The sequence below is a fragment of the Pseudopipra pipra genome, chromosome 7 (genome assembly GCF_036250125.1).
Source record: "Pseudopipra pipra isolate bDixPip1 chromosome 7, bDixPip1.hap1, whole genome shotgun sequence".
NCBI classification, from domain to species: Eukaryota; Metazoa; Chordata; class Aves; order Passeriformes; family Pipridae; genus Pseudopipra; species Pseudopipra pipra.
In genome coordinates this window covers 24,831,448-24,850,448 of record NC_087555.1, presented here as the reverse complement: position 1 = coordinate 24,850,448, position 19,001 = coordinate 24,831,448, and the positions used below count along the sequence as shown (strand labels likewise).

Below are 19,001 nucleotides of genomic sequence, written 5' to 3'. Positions count from 1 at the left end.
GTCCTTCTTTCTGTCCTGAAAATAGCAGCTTTATGAGTGGAGATGGAATTGCACAGAACCAGAGAGGTTTTGCAAGGCTTTTGAAGATCTGTCAGGATGAAAGGTGCTATGTAAAAATGTTTTGGTATTAATAATAAATCTGATTGCATTATAAGATTAAAGAAAAATTGGCGAACACGAACCATTCAACCTAAAACTAAAGCCTGACTAGTTTCTCTTTCAAGATAGTAGGTTTTATGACAGAAAACTACAAATATCTGGCAGATTTTATTAGAAAAGATATTAAAGTTTATAATTTTGTAATTCAACCTCCCAGCATCTGTATTCTTAAAAATACAAGTGAAATGTTACCTGTTATTTACAAACTATCTCAAGTCTGTTTCCCAAAATACATGCTGTGAATTCATTTTTCGAACTGGGTGATGTTGGCAAATATTAAATAATTTCTATCTGTGCACATGCTCTGAATTTGTAAGAGTTTGGCAGCTTCTGCTAACACTGTAATAAGTTTACTGACTCATGTAAGATGCTGTAACAGTTTGGTAAGAAAATCACAGTTGGAAGCATGTGTTCTGGAATATTATGGATCAAAGCCAGATGTGTATTTTGGCAAAATAAATGTCCCTCTTTTTTTCTCTTTTCTTTTCCACAATAGGGTATACTAAACTTAATTCTAATAATTCCAAAAATAATTATCTTTTTATCACTAGGTGCAGCACAGAGCTAGTATGTTTCCTTGTTTGCAACTTATTCCAGCACGATGAAAGAAATATATAATCTGAATGTACTGTAGGCACTCTGCCTGTATGAGCTTTTTAATATCTCAGTAGATGGTATATTGGCTCTCTGTGTGCCTTGTTCTTTCTCTGATGATGTTGCTCTTCTGAAATGAATTGGGCTACATGGACACAAAGCATATGCATTACTTGCTTGTTATGGAAGTGGAAAGTGGACAAACATGGGCTCCATAAGTAGAATGAGGCAGCCTGAGGAGAGTCCAGACCCCGCAGTAGGTCTTGCTGAGTAGCCTAATCTGAGTTATCTCTACCAGTGCACTGAGCAGTGTGGGCAGTGGGCTTAGAGGGCTGGGCACAGCCCAGTGGTTCCTCCTTCGTTCTGTACAGCTGCTCTGCTGGGCCCATGGAGCCTGAAGTAATGCAGAAAGGGAGCACAAAGACTGTGGCTTAGCAATGTCAGCTTTCCTGCAGAGTGCCTAAAGCTAATAAACCCAGCTAGACTTGAGCTGGCTCTTCACAGACCTGAGGGATGTATCTTGCATTTCTAGTTTCAGGGAAGCAGAGCAGTGATACCCATGTTGGCTTTTTGAGGGGTTGGCTGAGATCCAGGTGGGCTTATTACCTCTAGCTGTACACCAGTGTGCTGTTGTCAGAGCCAAAGTTTTAATTCTACAAGATTTAAAATGGCTTTGTGTCTGGGGTTTGAATTGTTTCTTGCTTTAATGAACCAACTGTAGCTAATCAGATGGTACCATAATTATGTAGGAATAGATTAAGTCAAATGAGTTTTAATGGTGGCCATAAGTTCCAGAATCTGAAGTCAGTTAATGGTTCACATCAGTACAACATGGCAATAGAACTGCAGATTGTCCTGTTTTATCTCAACCTGAAGTAGGAATGTTCACTTCCAGATATCAAAGAGGTCTTACTTGCTTATAAGCTGTTCAATTGCTCCTCTTCCTGTCCCACAGCATGTTCTCATCCCTGTTTCATCAAAGCACCACCTCTAATACAGTCAGAAATGTGACTAACCCCATGGTTAGTATGATTTGTTTTTTGTCTCATGCATTCTGTGAGAGGATGGAGGGTGCAGTGAATACTTTAGAGCTTTTTTCTATTTTACTTCCATTTCTGTGTTGCAGCAGGTTTCTCTTGGGGAAGACAAATAAAAGAGATATAGATCTTTAAGGTTAAATCTATTTTAGCAAATAATGTGGCACAATAAGAGTAGAGCAGTAGATCAAAGGGGTTGGTGCTGAGGCTCCCCACACCTCCATTGTATGCATTTCAGGAGTGAATTTGCATCCATATGCAGTGGTTTACTTTGGATTGTTATTCCAAGACCAGAGGTTGTATTTTTGGACGCTGCCAATATGACTTGGAATTAGAGCTGTGAGGAAGATTTCACCTCCCTCCCCACCTTGGTTTTTAGTATTACCGTAGCTGTATTTCCTGCCTTATTTGTGAAATTTCAGAAGAAAGGTTTTTCTTTTGCCTTTGCTTCAGCATTAAAACCTCTTCTCCAAAAGAAAGTTGTTTACAGATGCTTCTTTTGGGGAATGTACCAATTTTGATGCCACTGTGGGTCAGCTTAGTTGTTCTTTCTCAGAGAACAAATGATAGGCTGTGGAATTACAAGTAGGAGAAGTGATGAGCTGAGATTAATTGAACAGATGTGTATTGCCTGCAGACAGGATCTTAGAGGATAGGGTTCAGAGGAGAGCGTTTCAAGGAGTAAATGAAGGGCTTGTTCAGAGGAGCTTTGAAATGATGATACTTTGAAGAGACAGTGTTTGGAGTGATGTATTTTGGGCCACAGTTTATTTATGGTTTGCTTGAGTTTGAACCAAACATGTAATGGCAGAAACAGAGTATGTTAGGAAGTGGATCAAGAGTCAGGTCATAGTGGAATACAGGCAATTTTGACCTGGCACAGACAAGTGTAACAACTCTGTGAAGGCATCTTGGTTAAGGACGTTTGTCCTCATGCTGTTAGAGAAGATTTTTCTGTGTCTCTCTGCTTAAAGCTGAGGTAAATGTGCATGCACAGAACTGTATTGAGTTCTCTTGGCTTGCTCAAACCTGCAAGTGGAGAGCAGCACCTTGCTGTGTGAGAATGAATACTGGGGCGTAGTGCTGCAGTAGGGATCCCTGCCACCTTTCTGCATAGTCCTCTTCCCTGCACCTCCCTGAGCACTTGTAGATAGGGGAATTTGTAAGTAAACTTTTCACCTTGGGTGGATTAGTTTGTATGTTTCTATCTTACTGCCATTTTTATCAAATGTCTCTTCCTCCTGACCCTTAAGTTCTTACCTTGTCCAGTTTCTTGGGACATTTATTCTGCTTTTGGATTGCCCGCAGACCAGTCTCTTGTAAGTTTGACATTGATAACTGCTTTGATCTTTCCCAGATGCCATGGGGTTGGGACTACTCTGGATCATCCAACTTAACTGAACTGAAAATTTTGCTGGAAGAGTCCATCATGATCCGACGTCTGAAATCAGATGTGCTTTCCCAGCTTCCAGCAAAGCAACGCAAAATGGTTGTGGTGGCTCCTGAAGGCATTAATGCAAAGACCAAAGCTGTCTTGGAAGCTGAAGCAAAGAAGATGGCCAAAGGGTATAAAAGTGTAAGTCAGAAACTATTTTTGTGATGAGCCATTGCTATTTCAGGTACCTTTATTCAAAAACAGTAAAAACAGCTAAAATTCAGCTAAAAACAGTACCTGAGTTCCAAAGAAGGTCAGAGCCACACCTTATGTGAAGGCACAGTTTCAAGTGAATGTACAGCACAGTCAAAGCAGCTCATCTTGTTTTGCTTTTGATGTAAGTGGTCTGCTTTGTCCCTTTGTGTGAAATACCATTTCCTCTCTTTTTTTCTCTCGTGTTAATAATTTCTAATTGTCTTTCAGACCTCTTGCCTCTGTACTTACTCTTCTGTCTAGCCCTGTAATCTCATTCAGCCTATCAAAACACAGCCTTGTTTAAGCTGTGTTGTGAACAGAGCAGTAGCCAAAAATGTGAAGAGTGTGTTTTTACTTCTCGTTTGTTTTCCGTGTATGGATGGTAAATGCATGTTCTAGGCTCCTAGGTTGCTAATACAGTTCTGTAAGAACTTGGGATATTTTCCTTGCTGTTTCTCAACTAAAGCTGCATTTGTGATATACTTGTCATCCAACTTGTAGGAGTTGAGTAGGAGGTAGAAAGGGAGGTGTCAGGAATGTGTGAGTATCTGCCATACCCAGAGGTGAGTAGGAGACTTCCCCCTCCAGGCTTCTATTGTTGTGCATTTTATGTTGTTTTTTTCCTAGCAAAGTGTTTATTGGCAGCAGCAGATATCCCAGATCTGTGAGCAAGAAGGAGAAAAGGCATTTTTGAGACTCAAATTCATTTGTCTTTCTCTTTACAGAAACAACAGGAGAAGGAAGCTCTTCTTGTCTTCTTCAGCAGAACGGCAGAAGCTAAAATCCGCTCAGTCATGTAAGATGTGTGTCACTGCTCCATTCCTGCCTTGTGAAATGTGTTTGTCTGCTGAGAACAGGAAACAGTGCCTTAGAGATAACAGTGCAGGGACATGAAGCATAGCCTAAAGTCAGCCTAGAAAAAATTGATGTTAATTACAATGCACTAAACATTTTCTCCTCTCAGAGTTCCTAGGCTGAATAAGTCTTCTGATTTCATTCCAGATATGGATCTAAACTGTCATTTGAACCATCTAAAATTACTTGGTGTTTGGGACTTGGACCAAGTTCCCTGGTCCGGACCCTATTACAGTTTAAGGAGGGAGGGAGCAATGAAACTTACAAGTACCAACAGAATTTGAGGAAACAAATGCTGCAGTCCTGCTGCAGCAGGAACCCTGAATCAAAAAGCTTCTGAGATAGACTGAACTTTAGTTGGAATGTGCTCGAGGAATCTCACAGCCCCTATGGAAATTCTTGGCTGTTCCACAAGGCTCACATGGGACCTCAGTAGCGAGTTTTGTACCATAGGTGTGCTTTTAACTCTCTTCCCTAGGAGTAATTTCCTTCTGTGACTTTCTATGCCCATTCATCCTTAGCCTTTCTGCTGGGGCTGCAAAGGAGTTGCTTTAGGTCATTTAGCGTAACTTTCTAATAAGCAGTATGATAATAACATGAAAACAGTTTACTTTCCACAGCTCTCTAAATGTAAGGACCAGCTGATGTGCACTGTGTGATTTCACAGTCTCAGACCTTGTTGCAAAATTTGCCTGTTTGGCACAGAACTGCACTTCAGTGTCCCAGTGCTCATTTCTGCAGAAGAGTTTCTTCCTTTTATGTTAGTGAGCAGTTGGAAGACTTTCTTGTTTTTATTTCAGTTGCAAATATGAACTGAATATAAAACCATGAAGTGTTGTTTACTTGACTCTCTGGTAGGAACTTGTCCATTTTTTTTCTAGGGTTTAGGAGCATTTAAAATATCACTTACTATAAGCTGCTAAGGTACAGTACCATCTAGGAAATGGTACTGTCCTATGATCATCAGCACTTCCCATATTTTACCCTTGTTGACAGGTCTTCCATTGCTTCCATTGAAATGACTTGCCATTTGTTAAATGGAATATGGGAATGAGGTATTAAAATAATTGTGATGTGTTGGTTGGCACCTGCTTAGTACACTGAATGTTTGCTTTGATGTTTGTTTTAAAATCCAGCAGTCCCACTTCCCTCCCAGATTTCTTTGTTAAATGATACTCTCATTAACTGGGATCTGATCATCATGAACCCTGGGGGTTGTCTGCAAAGAACTGATAAATCTTAATACAGCACTGGAAATCCTGCCTAGTGATTTCTGACAGTTGCTGCTGACCTAAGTTATGTTGTATTTAGCAAAGAACTTGGTATTCCTGATCTTTGTAACAATTTTGCTATTCCAAAGAAAAGATGACATTTGTGTCATCTGCATAGGCTCCAGCTGACCTGATTGTAACACAGGTTACTACATGGGTTCTGTAGCTTTGCTATTAGTCCATGGGAAAAGCCAGATGTTTTCATTTAATTAACACCTCTTAACTGCATTTAAAAGGAGACTTGTTGCCTTTCATTGGCCATTAGCCTGCATGCATATGGATAACTCCTAGAAATAGCTGATGTATTTAGATTGTTAAACTGGAGTAAATTGTCAGTGTGAACCCTTGCGAGAAGGGTACTTTTAGGATATTCTGATCTATGTGTTTAGAGATCTTTTCTTCTAAAATAAAAACAATCCTAACTAAATGCAGAAAGTATAATTGCATACAGCATATTTTACTGTATTGTGATTGTTTAAAAGTTAGAAATACGGATGGGTGAGATTGTCATTAAGTGTAGATGACCTTCAGTTGATTGGTCTGGGATGTCATGTTTCAAGTAGGATATAATAAACTAATTTTCATTAGTCCCCAAGTATAAATGTAGGCAGCTGTTCAGATGTGGTGATCAAAAAATGAGTGAATTTTCCTTCAATGTCATTTTTAATCTATAGGAGATTTGACTTGCTACTTGCACTTTACTGCAGCTTTCTTTATGCTAGCCAGTTTCCTAGTGCCTGTGTGTAGATGAGCAGTGGCTTCAAAGAGCCAAGTCTGTATTGTCTCAGCACATAATTTTATAGGGTTTTCATACTTTTCCTCTTCCATGTAGAGAATACATCCTGGAGTTACTGGAAAGTGGGAATAATAAATTCCTGGTGTTTGCTCATCACAAGATAATGCTGGATGCAGTTGTTGCAGAGCTGGAGAAGAAAGTAAGTGACTGACTGAGTTGCCTTAACTTTGTCACTGTTCCAGCCTCAGAGCAGTTTAAGAGCTCCCTGGAGTTATGGCCGGTCAGATAGTTTATGAAAGTTAGTGGCAGAGATAATTTCTACTTGCTGTGCTTCTGAATGTGCCCTTCACCAAGGGAGCTGAGCTGTCAGGGTGAATGCCTCACAGAATGCACTTTGTATTAATGTTCTTTAATCTCCATCATCTTCCCCGGACCTTGTGAATTCCTGGAGGACTATTACCCTGTGTGGCAGTCTCTGCTTTGTCCTCCAGGCTTTCCTCAGAGGCAGAATGCGACAACCCAAGCCCACTATGGCTGCCTGCCTTTACCTCTGTGGTGCTCTTATGTTTTTGAACTGGAACACTGTAGGGAGACTCAGCAGACCTGCAAATCATCTTTCTTGACTCCAAAGTTGTTTGGCTAATTTTTCATTTGAGACTTCCATGGATGCTCCTAAAGAGTTGTAGGTCCTGCTGGGGCAGTGCAAAGAATGGTTTAAGATAATATTCCAACCTGTAAACCACAGTGGCAGTGGTGACTTTGCTCTATGACAGCACTGGACACTGAAGAGTTACGGCCCTGCATCACACAAGTTTGCCATGCCTGTCCTGAGCCTGCCACAGAGCAACTGAGATGTCTTCACATCTCCTCCCACTGCAGATGGGGGAATACTTAGGGAGGCTGGGGAGGTTGTACCAGCTGTAACTTCAGCACAGAGACAGTGATTAGCTTTGTATTAAGCTAGTTGCCTTTCCACTGTACCCGAGCTTGTTGCTGTCCTTCCTGTTGTGCTGGACTCTGGGAGAAGAATGGGCATGGGAGCAAGTCACACACTGGACAGAGGGGGAGGTATGTTGTATACTGAGCTACAGTGCTTCTGCCTGAAAGATTAGGAAAGGTCTTAAAAATATAACTGTTGCCTTTTTACTTTTCTGATTCTGCCATGGGGAAGGGAAATGGTATCCACTAAGACATGGAAGGAGTATAAGGGAAAGGGGACAGAAGGTCTCTAAACAGTACCTTGTGCCTTTTCACAGCATGTTGAGTACATTCGCATCGACGGCTCCACACCTTCAGTCGAGCGGCAGTCTCTGTGCCAAAAGTTCCAGTTCTCAGAGAAGCAGGTTGTGGCTGTCCTTTCCCTCACTGCTGCAAACATGGGCCTCACGTTGTCTGCTGCAGACCTGGTGGTGTTTGCAGAGCTCTTCTGGAACCCAGGGGTAAGCGTCCTGGAGGGGACAGGGGTTGGATGCTCCCTGGAGAGCAGAAATTTTGCTGATTAGGAGATATAATGGGCAGGGGACTTTCTCTAGGGTTTTTCTCTTGCTTTCTCTGATGTCTCCTATCTCTGCAACCTCAGGTGCCTGGGCTTGAACCAGTGAAGCTGGTTACACAGCTTGCTGTCTTGGAGAAGATAGCATGAAAGGGAAACATGCTCCTGTTTCTTAATTTGACAGAGCTCTTAACAGCTCGCCAAACCAAGATCTGAAAGGGTCCATCATCAATGCTGACCCTCTACTTTTGAAAGATGCTGGGAACCTGGTGTACCAGATTACTTCTTGGCTTAGTCTGTGTTTGAGGATATAGGTGTTAACAGGATCCAGATAAGAAACAGTTGCTAAGCACAAGAAATGAGATCTTCCATCCCCTGGTGCTTACACTGTTTCTTAGATGCTGCAGTTCTCACTTTGTATTTGTCATGTTTTTACGTTAAGATTTTGATCCAAGCAGAAGATCGGGCACATCGAATTGGACAGACCAGCTCCGTTAATGTTCACTACCTGGTGGCTAGAGGCACAGCAGATGACTACTTATGGTAAGAGAGAAAGATGCTTTGGTTCTCCTGCCACCTGCTCTCCCCTGTTTGTCACATATGTGATCTGAGGTGCTTAATGTTAGTGCTGATTTCCACAGCCTGTGAGGGGAGGAGCAAAAAGTGCCAGTCAGGTCTGCCGTGAGCTGGAGACATGGCCTGGTTGCAGTGGACATGACTAAGTGGCTGACAAGCAGAAGGAATAAAAGTAGTTACCTGACAAAGAAAAGGCCCTTAAGAGAAATTCTGGAGGAGGTGATGCATCTAAAACCATTACAGCCTCTGTATAAGGAGAAGGAGTTGTCTTAGATAACATTCCTATGCTAGGGTACTGTAAAATGCTGAGTATTTTCAAGCAAAGTCAGCAGACAGTGGAGATGGTTCAGTGTATTGTAAATTCGGTCTGAGGAGCAACCTGGCTTCTGAGTGCTTGGACAGGGAGCTGTGAAGGAGGACTGTACTGTTGCTGTCCTCTTGCTCTTCAGTGAGTCCTTCAGATGGATTAAAAAAGTGCCACTGACCCACCTCTGGATAGTTGTGGTATGAGTCTTTTTGGCTGCTGTGAGGGTCATCAGTGGACACAAGTCCTTAGGGCTGGGGAAGCTGACATCTGGGGGTGGGGAGGATCTGAGGAATCTTCAGTGCTGCAAGGGAACTGACCTGCAAACGATGAAAAGAAATTATCCACCAGCTGGTTCATTTAAAGTCCAAAATTACATCTTTATTACCTTGTTTAAAGGAACAGATGAACTCAGTGAACTTGTGCAGTTCCCAGAATATCATGATGGCAAATAATTATAACCCTACAATGCAGGGATCTGGAAACTGATGCATTGCCTAAATTTCATGGAAAGTTAATGACAGTAATTCTGCCTTTATTTGTGAAATGCTGTCTGTGCAGTCATTAGTGCTTAATGGGAAGGAAATATGGCTCTTGAAAGGACAGTGGCATTCTTTTTAAAGATGGGAAAAAGATCAAGACGACAAGGCTATTTGGTTAATGCATTAATTGTGCCATGGCCTTTGTGCCTTTCAAAGTGTCCGGTCTGCAGGTGCAGCTGGGACCTCTCTGCCTCTTGGGCCAGTGATGGATTCTTCCTCCTGCTGTACATTGGGAGTTATCCTTGAAATGCTGATGTGTCTGTTGTTGGGGATTACCACTGCTTGCCTTGGAGACTGAACACACAGGCTATTTAGGGTCCCTTTAGCTGCATCTTCTTGTTCTGGCTTCATACCATTGGTGTTGCCTTAGTCAACTACTTTCCCTGTTGGATATGTGTGTTTTCCAAATATTTATAGCCCTAAATCCTCTTCTTGTTACTTAGATAATTGATTGATACTTGTTTAAACTGGATTGACTGATACCCCAAGACAGCATACAGTCATCATAAACAGGAGCAGGACAGGTTAAGGAACCAACAGGCATTGGTAGAAAAAACATCTTTATACCTGGTTATATAATTTTTTCATCTACACATATTAAAGGACAGTGTCCTTGATGATGCTTTTTTCCTTTCAATAATAATCCATTTATCTCTCCTAGGCCAATGATTCAAGAGAAGATCAAAGTGCTGGGCGAAGCTGGTCTTTCAGAAACCAATTTCTCTGAAACAGCTGAGTCCACTAATTACTGTCCTAAGGTAATTGACCTGAAAGAATATTGGTGGTCCCTGGGAGAGGCTGAACAGGTTTTGGCTTGTGTAATATAGATTGGCAGGCTGACCTTACACCTGTTCTGCCTTTAATGCCATGGACCAGATTCTCCAGCACCTCCCAAGATCCATGTCTTGACTTAGACCCTCCACAGAGATGTTCCAAACCTGCTGCTTGGAAGGAGATGTGTTAGCCTCCATATTATTTGTATGTCTTTGAGTGTATATATATATGTATGAGGTATATGTGTGTGTGTGTCATACATAGTACAATCTGTACACAAAAATGCACTGTCTCGGGGGGAGCATCCTGTGATTGTTGCTCACTAGGTTTTATATGACAATCCATGCAGACTCTGTCTGTTCTGTTTTCTCAGCCTGATCCAAAGCAGCAGACCATCTATGACCTTTTCCAGAGGACTTTCTCTGAGAGCAGAGATGATGCTGATGATGCTTTGCTTTTGGAGGCAGCTGATGCTGGCTGTGAGTTTGACTCTGACAGTGTCTTGCAAGATAAAGAAGCAAAAACATGTTCAGTGAGTCCCCAAAAAAAGCGGCGTATTGAGGAGTTTTTTAAAGTGTAATAGTGACAGCAAAAGAGATGGCAACTAAGAGATCTTTTTTACTTAAAAAATAAAAAAACAATCAAGTTTTATTTTTCAGTTTTCAAAAATAAAAGACTTTTAAGTTTTCTGTATCTCTAGCATGTTTCATCTCAAACAATGAGAAGGCAGTCTGACAGATGTGCAGTGCACACCTGGCAGCCTGCAGGTTTTGCAGTTCGGGTTTGCTGATGACTGAATGGCCATGGGCAAGTAGCATGCTGCTGTGTTTCAGCATGTTGGCTTCCACAGTTGTTTGGTTTAAAAAGCAGGTAACAGTTGTCTGTCCACAAGGCAGAACTGTTGTGAAAACCAACTCCTCAGCAGCTGTAGAGTGCTTTTAACAATCAGTCTTCCATCTCCAAGAGTTCTAGCCTGTGTTTATATGAGTTGGTTCACCGGCAAACTTAGTTCCTACTTGAGTCGCTCACAAAGTGGCTTTCTGATATTCCATTTGGCCATGAGGAAAAAAGATCCAGACAGATTTTGATGTTTTGTGGATGTGGGGAAGACAAGGGAAAAGAGCAGTCGGTACCTCGAAACTAAGCAGTATAACTGTATGCCAGGAAGTGTGCATTGCCTGATAGGCACATCTGCCTGAGCACTCTCATCTCTGACCTCATCTGCTGAATCTTAAGAGCTGCTCCATGGTGTGTGCTTCTTGTGTCAGTAGAGAATAAAGCTTGTGCTAACTGCCAGGGATTAAGTCTGGCTTCTCAGGGAGGGTGTGTGTGTTTTCTTCAAGACTCAAGACTAATTTCTACAGGTGAGTGAGGAGAGGGGGACATGTGCAGAGTTTTGCTCTTGTTTTGTAAGACACTGATTCTGGAATAAACTGTTTAAATAAAAAGTTTTTCTTAAATTGTGGTTCCCAAGCTTTTGATACTTTTTCTGTTTTAGCATTTCATCTCCCATTTGGACCTTAAGCTTGAGAAGTATGTGATGCAGTTGAAATATTAACATTTTCTTAAAAGTACTTACAATGTCTGAAAGATATGTCCTTTTTGTGCTTTCTAAAACACATCAACTTTCAAATGGGAAACTCCCATGATACTTTGCTTATAGGTGAATCAAGAGTTACTTCCATAAGATGTTTAGGCTGGTATACTGGGACCTGTTATTTGCTCCCATTACAGCTCTGTGCAGTTTACACTAAGAATGCCAAAAGCAGCACTGTTGTTTGATGCAGTGATTAAAATGCCTTTTTTTGATCTGTGATAGTCTCTGCCATGCTCTCAGCCCTGTGAACTGGGATGCCTGACCTCCCAGCCTCAATGGCACCTGAGCAAACCTGGTCTTTGGTTCCTTTCAGGAGCTTGTGACACAGTTGCTGACCCTTGGGCATGGCCTGATACCACTTCACAGAGGTGATGTCTCTGCAAAAACTCTAGAGGCCACTTTTGATGTGGGCTTGATGTAAAAGCAAGTGGCTTTGTTTATCACAACTAGTATTCTTAGGCATCTCTGCATAGTTTTTATTTTTTTTTGTGTGTATTATTGCCAGGGTGGTGTAGCATGATCCCCAGATTAATGTCTTTCATGCTTCTGCTCTTAGTCCTAGAAGATACTTGGAAATGGGCTAGTGTTAAGCCAGTGTGACCAGGGAGTACAGGAGAAGATATAATTTCACAAATGTATCAGTTATCTATGTTTTACAGCCATAATCTCTAGAGAAGTATGGGGGAAAAGCAAACTGAAGGCTTACACTTAGCTCCTGGAGGCCGGGAGCTAATATGCTGTGCAGGTGGCATGCTTGGCTCTGTGCAGATACCAGACACTGACAAAAAGATCTCTCTTCCACGGCAGAGGAGAAGAATGTTTGTGCTGCAAGATCAACCTCGTAATAGTAGATATTTTTTCCTGCATTGAAGGGTTTCATTATTCCATTTGCAGCAATTGTCGTCATGGAAATGCCCCACAGGCTGCGTATGCAGTTGTGCTGGGTGGAGAATTGCTTTTCATTCATGACTGCAGAAGGTGCTTTGGGGTGTGAGAGCAGCAGTGAGGGTTGTGTGACTGGGCTACTGGAGGAAATGCTTTATCTCTGGGTTTGAGACCGAGAGCTAAACATCATTGCTCTTGCTTCAACAACTGGCCAGGAAATAAAGATACTTTCTGCCATTTTTAAATGCCTGTCATCTTGAACACAGAGTATTCAATCTGTCTATAAGACAAGTGATCTTTCTACTTGCAAAGTGGGTTGTTGTGAGTAAGGGGTGAGAAATGCTGCTGTCTGCTGACTGAAAAAAAAATATGGAAGACGTTATTTGTATACCCATATTGTTTTCTCCTATAGGAGTTGTTCTTTTCCTCTTTTTAAAGCTACAACTATTTCAAAACAGTATTTTTCTGAAATACGCTGTAAGTACCCTTGGAGAATTCTGCTTCTCATGAACTCTATTTATCTTGTCCATATGTTGATAAATCCGAGCCTGTTAGAGGAATGCTAGGTGTACTCTTCCTTTGCTAGGACCCATAAAATCTCAGCTGGTTTGCTGCAGAGATACAGAGGTTTTTTTGAAGTACACTTGAGATTCGCTTTATCCTTACTAGATGAAAAAGGGGAGAAGAATCTTGCAGGAAAGTGCTTTTAGTGATTACTGCAAGGAATTGGAGAGACTGTGCAAGCCTTATCCCAACTGCACCATTAGTCCATCATTAATATGGTGAGGAGGTGGCTGGGCAGCTGCCAGCAGGCTCAGACAGGATCTCCAAGGCTTGTTGAAGAGATCTTGTACAAGGTAATGTGCAGGCTGACAGACCCACAGGCAGACTTGGGAACATGCAGCACTCTTGGGGACTCTTGCACCTGCCCATTGAAGATGACACAGCTTTTTGGCATTATCTAAAGCCCAGCAGAGGAAAGGGAAGGACCCATCTTACTGGACCTTGGAGCATCTTGCTGTGGCTGGACGCCTGCTTGTACATCTGCATCAGTGCTCCCACCCACACTGGAGAAAGGTGCGTTTTCAAGAAGGATGCCAAACCAGGAACAACAGGTAAAAATACCTGCACAATAAGCTGGAGCAGTTCAAACTAAATCTCCTACATGTCCCAGGCTGGCCATCTTCATGTGCTGAAGAGTTCAAGGCAGTGGACTATTAAAGTAAAGCCAAGCTGGCCTGTCTGCATCCATTATCTTCTCAGTCACTTGGAAACTGTGTTTACTCTGGCAGTGCTGGGAATGGCTGTCATCCGAGGGGGCTGGGTTTAGTTGTTGCTAGAGCTGTCTGTAACACTAGTAGATGAAGGGTATGACCATGCACTATACTCTCACAGAAAACTTAACTCTTTAGATACAGACCGGAGAATAGCAGTAGATTCTCTGTCTGGATGTGTTGGCTGACACTTTATATTTTTTTAACTATATCGTCCCTAAGCAGCCAAAGGAACTTTTTACTTTCTTCCCCCCTCCCTTTTTGTTTTAATCTTCTAATACGTCGGTATCAGAGCTGCATCCTGTGAGTCATCATTATGATGAGGATCTGAAAAGGGCAAATATATTCCTAGGATATATCAAATGAGATTTTGACTCAACACAGGGAGATATAAATACCGTTGCCTAAAGCCCTGCTGAGCCCTCATCTGGAACATGGCTCTGGCCTACCAGCTCCCAGGAGAAGAGCTTACAGGGATGATCAGGGAATGAGGAGCCCGGCATGAAAATTAAAACTATGCGTGTTCAAACCCTCAAAGCAAGAGCCAAGAGGGGATGCAGCATCTGTCTGTGAGCATCTCTGAAAGTACAGTCCCCAGCCAGGGAAAGACTAACACAGTGGCAGGGTACACTTGATTCATTAATTCCTTACTAACTAAATAGACTGCAAGTAAAGAGGAGGGCTGTCATGGATCAAGGCAGCGAGGGTGGGTATGGAGCTGTCAGGAAGGGAGGAAAAGCACCTGCAAAAAGCACCTGGAGATGGTTTCTCCAGGTGGACTGGGAAGCTCTGGCTCTTTCCTGGCAGGAGGGGATGAGCTATAGCTGGATCTTACATTAAAAAGCTCTTGGGCTAACTAATTACATTTCTTAATGGAGGTTAATGGGTTGCTAATCCTCATATGAGCATTGCAGCTCACTGGCATTGGTATGTTTTGCTGACACCACATTTTGGTGCTAGTGGTGGAAATGCCTCCAGTTCCCCAAACACCTGTCTGGGTGCTGAGAGCCACCTGTGCATCGACACACAAAGGCTTTCAGGGCTGGTTGTCTCAACAGTAGATAACCCTGAGGAAATTAGGAAGTTGCCTTGGTTCCATCAGGTCAGGTTATCTTGAAACCTTTTGGTTTAGGGCTGGTATGTTCCAAGATGAGAATTTGTCCTCACTGATAAATCATCATCATCATCTTTCTGCAGTTCCAGTCAGGTTTTCTGTTCCTGTTTTAATTCTGACATCTATCTACTACTTTCTCTTTAAAAACGAAGTCAGTGAATGTAACTGCCCCATCTCCTATCCTAGTGGGACCTCCCTGGGTGGAAGCCCAGGACTCTGAGCCCCCGCGCTCCATCTCCCTCCGGCAGTGCTGGGGCTCATGGCTCATGTACCGCTTGGCTCTCACGTTGGGTTCCACAGTGTCACAGAACGGACCACGGGGCATCACCTGGTCCAACCTCACTGCTCAAGCAGGGTCATCCCAGAGCACAGGGCACAGGACTGCATCCAGACAGTTCATGTGTAGGGCCAGTGAGGAAGACTCCACAACCTCTCCAGGAAATCTGTCCCAGGGAGCGCTCGCCCCTCTTGTTCAGGGGAACTCCCGTGCAGGGGGTGTCTCCAAGAGGGACAGCGGGACCCACCCCGGCCCGGCCCTGCGCGTCACTTCCGCCCGGCCCTGCGCGTCACTTCCGCCCGGCCCTGCGCACGGGGATCCTTCTCCCCGTCGGCGCCGGCGCAAGATGGTGAGTGTGGCCGGGGCGCGTCCGCCGCCATCCCCCGCCATCCCTCGCCATCCCTCACCATCCCTCGCCATCCCTCACCATCCCTCACCATCCCTCACCATCCGCCCCGGGGCAGCCGCGCTGAGCCCTCGGGGCCGGGCCCGGCTCTGCGCCGTGTCCCGCAGCGGGCCGCGGCCCCACGCTGGGCTGCCACAGCGGCTCGCTGTGCTTGGGCCGTCGCGGGGAGGCGGCCCGGGAGCGGGGAAGGGCGACCGGGGAGGCGGCGGGGACAAGCCGGCCCCGGGCTCGCAGCGGCTGCACCGCGAGGGGCCGCGGGGGCGAATCGGGCGGCACAGCGCTCCTGAGAGAGCCGGGCTGTGCTTGGGCCTGGCGGCTACACTGCCGGCAGAAGCTGTGAGGGAGGCTGAGGCTGCGGCAGCCTGGCGTCATTTCCTAACTGCTCCTCCAGTGGAGGGCAGAGAGAGTGATTGGGGGACTGGAACATTTCCCTTACGGGGACAGGCTGAGGGGAGTTAGGCCTGTTCAGCCTCGAGGAGAGACGGCTGGGAGGGATTCTCATTAATGTGTATGAATATCTAAAGGGGCGGTGCCAAGAGGATGGAGCCAGGCTCTAATCGGTGGTGCCGAGCAATAGACAGGAGACAACGGGCAGAAACTGATGCGCAGGAAGTTCCACCTGAATACGTGGAAGAACTTCCGTGCGAGTGACTGAGCGCTGGAACAGGTTGCCCAGTACAGGGCGTGGAGTCTCGCTCACTGGAGATACACAAGAAGGATCTGAACACAGTCCTGTGCCATGTGCTCTGGGATGACCCTGCTTGAGCAGGGAGGTTGGACCAGATGATCCACTGTGGTCCCTTCCAACCTGACCCATTCTGTGAACAGTCACTTTTTACAATGGGGGCGGGAGGCAGCAGCCCCGGTTTAGGTCACTGCTGTGACAGGAGAAGGAAGCAGCTGAGGAGATGGCAGTCTCTGTAAAGTTGAAGCTTACTGTGGTTTGCCTCCCAACAGGCCAAGCGCACCAAGAAGGTCGGAATTGTGGGTAAATATGGGACCCGTTACGGTGCATCCCTTAGGAAAATGGTGAAGAAGATTGAAATTAGCCAGCATGCCAAGTATACCTGCTCCTTCTGTGGCAAGGTGAGAGATCTTACCTCGAAAAAATCTTTAAGAATCATATTGTTTCTGGTGCTAGAAAGGCAATTTGATGCTTCAGGAGTTTCGAGACAGTGATTAGTGTATAGTGAGCTTTGGCCTACTGTCAGAATCCATGAAAAAGACAATAATATACATTTCACATGCATGTTTAGTGGTAGTTAAATGAAAACAATCATAAATTATGTTTCATTATGCAAAAGATTGAGCAGCTTTGCCATTACATCTCTAATAAAATAGATCTGACAGAATTAAAGCGAATTATTCTGATAATTATCAGAATTGTTATCTTGATAATTAACACATGATTTGAGCCTTTATTTTCCTTCAGTAGCTTTACAGCATACCTGGAGGAGGAAGAGAGCTTGCTTTTTCCCACTAAAAACTGTTGATGGCAGTTGCATACTTTTGTGTGCCATATAACTGTGGAGGGGGAAGAATTTCTGATAAGCAGTAATCTTACCTGCTCATGTACCTAATCAAAATTCACTGTTAAATCTGGTTTTCAACAGTTTAAGAGGCCCATCAGCTTGTGCTTTGCCCAGATATTTTTTTATTATTATCTGTAGAGTAGGTATCTGTAAGTGGCTGGGAATTTAAAAGTATTTTCATCAGAGTTTTTTGGGGGGTTGTGTTGGTTTGTTATTGTTTTTGTGTGTTGTTTTTTTTTTAACTTGGTATCTTTGTCATGTGAAGTGAGAATGTTGATAACCCCCTTTGCAGAGCTGCCTAGATCAGGCATAGGTCTAGGCAAACCTGTTGACACCTTTGCAAGGTGAGGGATACTTGCCCAGGAGAGAGGAGTTCAAGACCCACCACTGACTCTTTAGATGCTGTTTGAAGGGTATCTGGTTTACAACAATCTTGGGTTGTCCAGGGATTACTGGGAACAGTGCTGTCACATTAGTCACCAAATCCAGGTCAGAGTATCAGTTACTATGACCAATGTATCTCCTTACTATTTTTCTCCTTCAAAAAGAGCTGAATTTTTGATGATGCGTTTAGAAGAGATGCACTTTATATCTGAATGAAAAAGTGTTTCAGGTGGACTTCCCCCGTTCTGCAGAATCGGAGTAAAAAGATTGCCTGATCCTTGCTTGTCTTAACTAGGCTTATAGGAATGCTGTGGTGTGATGCTGAAGTCCTCGCCTGAAGTTGGTTTTTTGGCTTTTTCAGCTGATAGAGGGATTTTTTTTTTTCTCCCCCTTTTATTGCAGACCAAAATGAAGAGGAAGGCTGTGGGTATCTGGCACTGTGGATCCTGCATGAAGACAGTTGCTGGTGGTGCCTGGACTTACAAGTAAGGAAATGAAGAAGCTCCTATCGGCATTTATTCTTGTGTAGCTGAGGCATAATACAGCTTTTGATTTTTTATCTTTTTTTAAATTTTAATCTACTAACCATTAAGTAGATCTGTGTTGAGTTAGTGACATGGGAGGTGTTGCCTGCTTTGTTAAAATTTGATTGCAGTGGATCAAATTGTATTTGATCGCTATTCTTTGCAATAGGCAAAACCAGATTTACTCCAAAAAAAATTATTTCCATGTTTTCCTTTTGTTGTAAAAGCACTGAATCATGACAGCCCTTATTGTGCAAGTGCTCTTGCTTACTCCCTTTCTTTACTCTCCTTCCCCCACAGAAGACACTGTTGCTCCACATGTAACAGTCGTGAGGGAGCTGAGCCCACACCATGTGCATGTGGTGGGTGCATGACTGGGTAATTTGGGTTAAGATGTAGCCTGTGAAGCTGCATGTGCTTCTGTAGGCCAAGGCCTACCCTTTGTTGTCATGAAAATAGAAGTGGAATTAGACTCCTGTTGACAGCGCAATCAGACGATAACTGTTCGAAATGAGTTGTGCTTTCTTTAAAAAAAAGATAACACTGGCACAGTTGTTCTGCTGCCACATGCAAATGACTCTGTTTCTTCCTCCAGTACCACCTCTGCAGTGACAGTCAAATCTGCCATCAGAAGACTGAAAGAATTGAAAGACCAGTAGAAGCTACTTCCTGTTCTCCATGTGAAACATCTTTTTTTCCCATTGTCAAGATCTGTCCTTTTACCAATAAAAAGGTGGTAATGGAGTACAGTCATGTTCGTCTTTCCTGCAGGAAGTTCTGTCTGTTGTGTTACATGTGGATCCTGGCTGGATGCCAGGTGCCCGCCAAAGCTGCTCCATCACTTCCCTCCTCAGCTGGACAGGGAAGAGAAAATACAAGGAAAAGGTTTGTGGGTTGAGATAAGGGCAGGGAGAGATCTAGTTACCTACTTGCCATTACAGACCTGACTTGGGTAAATTACTTTAGTTTATTACCAGTCATATCATATGATAATGAGAAATAAAATGAGAAATAAAACCAAATGTTGATTCCACTCAA

The 19,001-nt window shown here is 43.7% G+C and overlaps 2 protein-coding genes across 3 annotated transcripts in view; both read left to right on the top strand.

Moving 5' to 3' along the window:
• The window catches only part of SMARCAL1 (SWI/SNF related, matrix associated, actin dependent regulator of chromatin, subfamily a like 1), a 38,454-nt gene extending 27,024 nt beyond the window's left edge, over nt 1-11,430 (top strand). For both annotated transcript variants that reach the window (XM_064661264.1, XM_064661265.1), the window contains exons 11-17: nt 3,148-3,366; nt 4,146-4,216; nt 6,379-6,481; nt 7,539-7,721; nt 8,217-8,317; nt 9,858-9,954; nt 10,344-11,430. In XM_064661264.1, coding sequence (XP_064517334.1) covers nt 3,148-3,366; nt 4,146-4,216; nt 6,379-6,481; nt 7,539-7,721; nt 8,217-8,317; nt 9,858-9,954; nt 10,344-10,550 — 981 coding nt within the window. In that variant the 3' untranslated portion in view covers nt 10,551-11,430. The remainder of the gene's footprint in view (nt 1-3,147; nt 3,367-4,145; nt 4,217-6,378; nt 6,482-7,538; nt 7,722-8,216; nt 8,318-9,857; nt 9,955-10,343) is intronic.
• A 3,661-nt stretch (nt 11,431-15,091) lies between these two features.
• Nucleotides 15,092-18,712, top strand: RPL37A (ribosomal protein L37a). Its single transcript, XM_064661266.1, has 4 exons — nt 15,092-15,466; nt 16,481-16,609; nt 17,842-17,924; nt 18,559-18,712. The coding sequence occupies exons 1-4, from the start codon at nt 15,107-15,109 to the stop codon at nt 18,620-18,622; spliced, it is 636 nt and encodes a 211-aa protein (XP_064517336.1). The 5' UTR covers nt 15,092-15,106; the 3' UTR covers nt 18,623-18,712.
• Nucleotides 18,713-19,001: the final 289 nt, after the last annotated feature.

Excerpts from the sequence above, each read along its gene's own strand:
- RPL37A (XM_064661266.1), top strand. The coding sequence starts at position 15,107 with ATGTACCGCTTGGCTCTCACGTTGGGTTCCACAGTGTCACAGAACGGA. Across the intron at positions 15,467-16,480 it reads GTCGGCGCCGGCGCAAGATG|GCCAAGCGCACCAAGAAGGT; the intron begins GTGAGTGTGGCC and ends GCCTCCCAACAG. Across the intron at positions 16,610-17,841 it reads CCTGCTCCTTCTGTGGCAAG|ACCAAAATGAAGAGGAAGGC; the intron begins GTGAGAGATCTT and ends CTTTTATTGCAG.